This window comes from Antrostomus carolinensis, unplaced genomic scaffold, assembly GCF_000700745.2.
Source record: "Antrostomus carolinensis isolate BGI_N321 unplaced genomic scaffold, ASM70074v2 scaffold37852, whole genome shotgun sequence".
In the NCBI taxonomy this organism is placed as follows: Eukaryota; Metazoa; Chordata; class Aves; order Caprimulgiformes; family Caprimulgidae; genus Antrostomus; species Antrostomus carolinensis.
Window position 1 is genome coordinate 1,681 of NW_010302453.1, and position 7,615 is coordinate 9,295.

At 48.5% G+C, this 7,615-nt stretch overlaps 1 protein-coding gene across 1 annotated transcript in view; it reads right to left on the reverse strand.

Moving 5' to 3' along the window:
* The window catches only part of LOC104521717 (aldehyde dehydrogenase 2 family member), an 8,018-nt gene extending 1,205 nt beyond the window's left edge, over window positions 1-6,813 (reverse strand). Inside the window, exons 1-10 of the mRNA XM_010163794.1 lie at window positions 6,691-6,813; window positions 5,370-5,510; window positions 5,010-5,089; window positions 4,365-4,476; window positions 3,408-3,536; window positions 2,788-2,901; window positions 2,328-2,430; window positions 1,458-1,642; window positions 940-1,104; window positions 471-628 (exon numbers count right to left, since the gene is read on the reverse strand). Coding sequence (XP_010162096.1) covers window positions 471-628; window positions 940-1,104; window positions 1,458-1,642; window positions 2,328-2,430; window positions 2,788-2,901; window positions 3,408-3,536; window positions 4,365-4,476; window positions 5,010-5,089; window positions 5,370-5,444 — 1,121 coding nt within the window. The 5' untranslated portion in view covers window positions 5,445-5,510; window positions 6,691-6,813. The remainder of the gene's footprint in view (window positions 1-470; window positions 629-939; window positions 1,105-1,457; window positions 1,643-2,327; window positions 2,431-2,787; window positions 2,902-3,407; window positions 3,537-4,364; window positions 4,477-5,009; window positions 5,090-5,369; window positions 5,511-6,690) is intronic.
* Between the last annotated feature and the right edge of the window lie 802 nt (window positions 6,814-7,615).

A 7,615-nucleotide genomic window follows, 5' to 3' on the forward strand; every position in this document is an offset into this window, starting at 1 on the left:
AGGGGATTGGATTGGATGATCTTTCGAGGTCCCTTCCAATCCCTGACAGTCTGTGATTCTGTGATCCTGGATGTCCAGAATCTCTTGTGCTACAACAGTAAACTGGTGTTGAAGCACTGACTTTGGCCTGAGAGCACAGAGGAACATCCACCCCAGCAGCCAAGACCACCCAGACGTGCTCAGGGATCTCATCAGAGCCCTGCCGTGGTCACTGTCACTGCCAGCTGCGGCGCTGGGTTTCCTCTCCCCCATCCCATCCATTAATCCACAGCAGGAGCACGGAAGCTCAATATACTTAAATTTTACCAACAGTTAGTGTTACAACGGAAGGTCTGACGTGACACTGAGTGAAGCACCCACAAAACTGGACCCAAAGCAGAGACAGGCTATCAAAGAGCAAACTTAATGAGAAATGGCAGCACACGAGGGACCTTCCAGCAGTGTGGGGAGAAGGAAGTGTCCAGGCTCACCACACTGTTCCAGCTCGCAGCCCTTGTGACACGTAGTTTGCTTTGTCAAGATCTTTTGTAAAGACTGCTGCTGCCAGGCCGTACTTGGAGTCGTTTGCTCTCTCAATCACTTCCTCGATTGTTTTGAATTTCAGAATCTGCATGACGGGTCCAAATATCTGCAAAATGCAAACAAGGCACGTGAAAATCTGTGTGAACTGATCACGGGGGAGGCTGTGGGTGACACTGGAGGTATGTGTGTATGGTAGAAGTCACACAGGACATCAAATTCAAACTATCACTTCCCGTATTACAAAGTGCCCGGGATGTAACCTGGAAGGAAGTTTAATGTGGTAACTTTCTACGAAGCATCGAGTTTCGCAGTTCACAAACATCCAGTTCTTGTAGACTTGGGGGTTTTTTGCATCAGACAGGGCAAAACGCTGAAGATGTGAGAAGCTGAGAGACAGAAAGGTGCTGCAGGTCTCACCTCCTCTCTGGCGATCTTCATGTTGTCCTCCACATCACTGAAGACGGTTGGCTGGATGAAATAGCCTCTGTCCGCAGCGGGGTTGCCACCACACAGCAGTTTGGCTCCTTCATGCTTCCCAGTACTAATGTAACCGAGGATCTTCTTAAACTGCTCCTCATCCACCTAAGAGCCATGAGGACAGACAGATCAGCTTCACCTTTACTGGGGGTGACAAAGGATTCGAGTACAACCCGCTGTGCACGCCACTGTGCCCTGGCAATTCCTCCTTTCAACAGCCTGCCAAGCCAGCTTCACAGGGAGGTGAGATTTTTTAAATGCTAGCATCAAGTGGAGGTTTTAGAATAATCAGGATGGTTAATTAACTTCTCCCTCCTGCCCAAGCAAGGAGGTAATGGCTGCACTCAAAGGAGATTCAAGAGGCTGAAGCACACCTTCCATTCTAATCTACTGATACACAATGACTCACGATTGGGACTATTTCCTGAGATAACAGTTCAGGCTTTTCCTGCTCTTACCTGAGGCCCCTGTTCAGTTTTAAAATCAAATGGGTTTCCAACCACCCTGGACTTGGCCTTCTCAACACTCCTCTCCACAAACTCCTGATATATATCTTCCTGGACGTATGTTCGGGATCCAGCACAGCAGCACTGCCCTTGGTTGAAGAAGAGGGCAAAATGGGCTTGATCCACAGCCCAGTCCACTAAGATTGGAGAGAGGAGAGAAAACAAATAAGCAAATAGAACCAACTAGAATGAGTAAGTGACTTCTTCTGAACAATTATCCTGCAGATTGCTGGAGTTATCAGTGATACACATCTTTGTATGGGCAGAAGTTACATACAGATTTAATTAGTCTATTAAAGCACCTCATACTAGAGAAAAAAAAATCTAATCTGAGGCAGATTACAGTCCTCATTTGAAATTATCAGGTATGAAGGACAAGTTGGTTTAGATCCAGAAGAATTTCCTTCCTTACTGCCATATAAAAGCACGTGTGTTGGCTTGTCAAGACCAAAAATGAGTCTGTGTGCAAGAGATGAGGGAACCAGAACTTTGTAAGACCAGGAAAGAGCGGTATGCACGGAGAGAAGGAAAATGAAACAAAAATGGACTGAGAAGACTGAAGGGAGATCCTGAAACAATTCTCCTTTGTTGATAACAGAACCTTTTCCCAGCCCTGGGAAAGAAGTGGGAGTGAAGAAATGCTGATACACAAACGTGGCAGCTCCAGCAGCAGGCACGGAGACTTCACTGGGTGAGAACAGCCGGGATGTGGCAGAGCTGGAGACTCTACAACATGGGGGACGTTTCCTTCCCCCCCCAGCTCTGCTTGCAGAAAGCTGATGTGAAAGATACAGATCAAATATGAAGCCAGCAGGTGCTTACTGTCTGCATCAGACATGATGATATTTGGACTCTTTCCTCCAAGCTCCAGTGTCACCCTCTTTAGGTTACTCTCTGCTGCAGCTTTCTGGATCAGATGCCCAACCTGTGAGAAGAACAGGTATTGGGAATGAATTCCTACGCGCAGCAACTCCTGGCAGGGCAGCTGCTTTTGGATCTCAGTCAGCAGTTTCATAATAATCCCTTCATTGTCAGGGCTTTAAGGGGAAAAAATGAAGTCTGGCCAGAGTTTCACCTCTAGTGAGAAGCAGCTCAAGGGAAAGGAGGAAGTATTCTAAAGAGTCTTGTGTAAAGTAAAAGTAAATGTCACACCCTGAACTCTGTGGTATTTTTTAAGAAGAAGTGTAGAAGACAAGGCATCTCCTGTGTTCTCTGCAGAGAAGGTACCATAGCAATGAGCTGTTCTCTGTAACCCAAGGGCTTCAAGGTGAAGGTCCCTTACCTCCGTGGAGCCGGTGAAGGCCACTTTATCTACATCCATGTGGGAAGAGATGGCAGCCCCTGCAGTGGGCCCATAGCCAGGGATGATGTTCACCACACCGGGTGGGAATCCAGCCTGCCAGTTCACAGCAGGAGAGAGCAACGTTACTCCTGTCACAAATCAAGGATTTCAGCTGCCCTCCTCTGTCAGAAACCCTTCAGCAGACCTCCCATGAAGAGCAGAGCCTCTTCTACTTCACTTTCATTGCCCAAGCCTTCAGTTTTAACGTCCAGTTTGCAAGAACCACGAGAACTCCTCTCTCCACCTCCCACCCTACACATAGTTTGGAGCCATGTACGTTAGCTTTCTAATCACCCTGAAGTTTGTGATTTAATTGAACCTCAAAGAGTCCCTCCCTAATCAAGATTTACATCCTCTGCATATGTATTTATAAGGATATAAGGGTTTGGGGTTTTTTTTTTGCTAAATCAAATGCTCAGCTACCCAAGACAATCCAGCCTTTCTTCAGCCCAGACAGCCCTGCTCTGTTCCCATCACACACCCTCCACAGCTCACCAGTTTGGCCCCATCACCCCACACTCCAGCGAGGCAGCGGGTGCAAACCCAGCCTCTTCGCTCACCTCTTTGATCAGATTAGCCACGTAGAGAGCACTCAGGGGGGTTTGCTCCGCCACTTTCATCACAACCACGTTCCCAGTAGCCAGCGCAGGCCCCAGTTTCCATGCTTGCATCAACAGCGGGAAGTTCCACTGCAAAACAAGGAGCTGTTTGCTGCTCTGAACTTGAAAGCTTCCGATTAATCAATAAATAACCAGTGAGCTTCCTTCAAAGCAGCTGCAGCACCTGAGGAAGCGGGCTTTGATCCCTCCCTAGCTGCTCTTCAATGTTTGGCTCCTTTTCCAGCACTGCCTTCTGCTTATCCAGGAAAAGTGTCCTCTGAAGCACTGCAAAACCCTAGTATTTTTGGGAATTCCTCTTTCCTGTCAGTTTAACCATTAAATGCTCTCCTGAGGCGTTGTGAAAGCAAGTCTGTTTGTAAGGACAGAGCAGCATACGCAGACCAGCCGGCGAGGCGTTTACATTCGGTTCTTGCTCAATGCACATGTGAAAAACGTGCAAATCCAGTATGCAGTGATCAGAACCTGGCTGCTCCTGTCAGGAGGTAACACCACCCACGTGTACATACAACTTTGTTGTTGACAAACCACCTTGCCACACTTGCTACCAGTTGCAGGAATAAGATCAGGTCCATAAAGCTGAATTTTGCTAGTTCTCTACTTCCTCATGACACAGAATTTTGGTTTTAATGTGAAGTGGTAGTTGTTTAAACTTAATTGTGGTTCTTGAGCCGGGTAACTCCTATAAAGGGGTTTAAATATTTTGTTTTTCCAGCAGATACAAAATAAATCTCACTCAGAGCCCGTGAAGTAACATCCCTCCCAGCTGGCGCAAGTGTAACTTCACCACTGGAGGAAGCACTGGTTGGCAACAGGTAATCACTTGCATTTTAACACAACTCTTCACACTAACACTGAACTTTTGAAATGCTGCAGGAACTACTGATACATTTTACTCACCGGGATTATCTGTCCACAAACTCCCACCGGTTCATGTCTGGTGTAACAGAAGAAATCTCCATCTATCGGGATGGTTTTGCCGTGGAATTTATCTGACCAGCCTGCAAAGTATCTAGCAACAATAAAGTTTTGATCAGTAAATTGAAAATAACAAGTCTCCTGTCAAAAGAAAAGAAGAGAGACTTCCTCCAGCTATTTGCCTTCCTCCTTCTTCAGTCACTTCATAAAACAGATACCAATGCAAATATTTCTCAAACAGGTGATTTTAGGAAGGGACAGTAAATACAAACATCTGTCTGTCCCACCCCTGACAGCACTTTGTGTGATATCATCCTGTCATTCCTGTGCTGTAACAATTCACCTCCTTTAGTGCAAGTCCTGGACACAGCAAAAGAGAAACAGATATGTAACAAAAATCCTTTGGAAAGTCACAGGAATTACAGCCTCATTCTTAACAAAAACTAAAAATAGAGGAAAACAGAGTGTCTGATACCCTGGGCTGAACAAAACCAACAGCTCAGATCCAGCCCTGTCACCCACAACATTTGAATCAGAGGCACCTGGTCTCTGCACGGGCAGAGGTTGAGATACCCTCAGCATGGAGTGTGGGAGTTCCTGTGCAGTCACTGCAGCCTCCACACCTACCTGAGACATTTGACCACCATGTCCAGATCCACCAGGTAGGCGATGGAGTAGGGTTTGCCATTGTCCAGAGTCTCCAGCGCCTACAAAACACAAGGAGATTTCCTTGAGAGCGAGGTGGGGAACGTCACACATATGGATTTAGATTCGATTCCCAGTCTGCAGTTCAGATCCATTCTGCATGTTGGCCTTTTTGCTTTCAGCTTCCCAAAACTACTTCCCCATCCTTTGTAGCTCTGTCACAATCCTGGCTGTGAATAAAATCCCTGTCACACCCAATGGGCAAAACCCACCCCTTTCTACCTCACTCTGCCCGAAGTTGGAGGTGGCAGCAGAGAGCTCAGGCACAGAGCAGGTACCCACCGCCAGGTAAGCCCGGTCCCTCTCGATCAGATCAGCAAGACGATTCAGCAGCTTCCCCCGATGAGAAGCATCCATCCTCCTCCAAGGCGAGCCCAGTCGGAAAGCTGCTTGGGCAGCCTTAACGGCCTTGTCCACATCTGCCTGCAGAGGAGTTCAGGTGAGAGGGTGAGAAAGGAGTAACCAGCCCCCACTCACTCTCTCAAAACACAGCTGGAGCTCTCCCTGCTCTCCAGGAGGAAACAGCCTCAGTGCAAGGACCAGCCGCAGCTTTCTCACCCCACCTGCATCCACAGAAGATCTCCAAGGGAGCAGAGGTGGCAGTGAGAGAGATGGTGCAAGGGCTGTGCAGCCACCACCTCCACCTGCGTTTGCACTCGCTGTTAGTTCAGCTGCACGGAGCGCAGATACTGACAAGTTATATCTGCTGGGTTCATATTTGCACCCGGAGAACAAGGCACAGGAGAATCTCCAGAAGCCTGCTTTTGGCACTCTGTCAGGATTTGATTTCACCAGCACGGTCTAAAGGAGCTTTTTTCCTTGATCAAATGTCTCTAATCCATCATTTTGTCCTGTCAGGCCATTAGCTGGTGTCTGGTTGGTCTCCGTTCTGACTCGCTGCAATGGTCTCGTCAGGACAAGCCAGTCTACTCCAGACAAGTAAACAACAAAGGGTTTCCCTCACTCACCCCTCCCTCCCTTGGGGAATAACAAACAAGTTTCCAGACTGTAAGAAAAACCCAAAATTGCTGGGAAACACCATCTCAGCTCCACCACAGACTCCGAGGAGAGCCTTGTGCAAGGCATGGGATGGTCCCATGACTCTGCTCCCCACCATCCCTCTCTCTTTTTCTTTTTTAATTTCCTAGGGCTGGGGATGGTCCCCCACTGCCTGTGTAGAGCAGAAAGGGGCTATTCAAGTGAATCCTGACTTTTTGTCTCCTCTGTCACCGTGACTCTGGGTCACACCACCATCACAACACCCATGGGGACAGCAAAGGTGTCCTGCCCCAAGCAACCTCCACCCATTAACTGCTCCTCAGCCTCCCAGCTCGGGCTCCACTGCACACCACATCTATTCCTCTCTCTCCACCTTTTCCAGTCACTAGTAAGAGGCAAAACCAGAGGGGTTTGGTTGAAAGCAGCAGTCAAGCAGAACACAAGCAGCACTCGAGGTGGTATTTGCACAGCTCAGACACTTAGTGCTGCAAACACGGCGCTTGGCGGAGCTGCCTCGGTGAGGAGTGAGTGAGCGTCTTCCTCCCCAACCCCTGTGTACCTGCTCACGTGGAAATTAAACCCACCTCATCAAGAGAACGCTTACCTTGTCGCCCTCAGCAACCTGGCAGATAACTTCTCCTGTGGCTGGGTTGATGGAGGGGAAGGTTTTCTTACTGACCGCATCATGCCATTCATTATTTATGAAAATCTGCAGGGGAAAAAGCAAATTGGAGTTAAACTTTAGAGCCAGACCGAGGTGAAATCAGGAAGAGCTTTGTTTGATGACACCTCAACAGGCTGTTTGATTAAAAGGGACTCAACTTGTGCAGGCTCCAAAACTGCACCAAAATGAAGGAGATATTTTAACCTAAAAGTACATGACAAAAAACACAGCTTCAAGTTAATAAAAAGAATTCACATCTCAGCAAACGGTACGTGAATGGGAAGCGGTTCCTGTTTCAGTAGATCCCTGCGAGACCTGGAAGGAGCCTCCAGAGACTGAACAGTGGGAAAATGCTTCCTGCAGAGATGATTTTGTACACGTGCAGTTAATTTTGTACACGGCACTGGAGCTTTTGGCAGCATTTCCCTGATTAACCCATTTTTGGATCCCCGTGTACCGTTCTGAAACAGCACCAGGAGCCAACAGCAGTTTCACCAACTCCTTCGTTCTCAGAAAGGGTGAATTTGTTTTTTTCAAGCCCATGGCAATAAAGTGTCAGGACAAAGATCGTGGTGCTCACCGAGAACTTCACGATCACTCAGTCAACTGCCAACAGCCTCATCACGGCCACTGGGAAGGAGTCGGTGGCTTGGGAGAGGAACCCCAGCCCTCCCCCAGCACCGGGCCCGGGTGATGGGACAGTGTTTTCCCAGGTCTGTGAGGGAGGAGCACAGGGTTTAACCCAGGCAGATAACCCGCACCGAGCCCAGCACCGTCACACCCCCTGCCCCAGAGCTCTCCCCGTGGGCTGTTTGCACCCATGGCAGTTCACTGGAACAACGTGGGGATCGGGACGGAGCCCGAC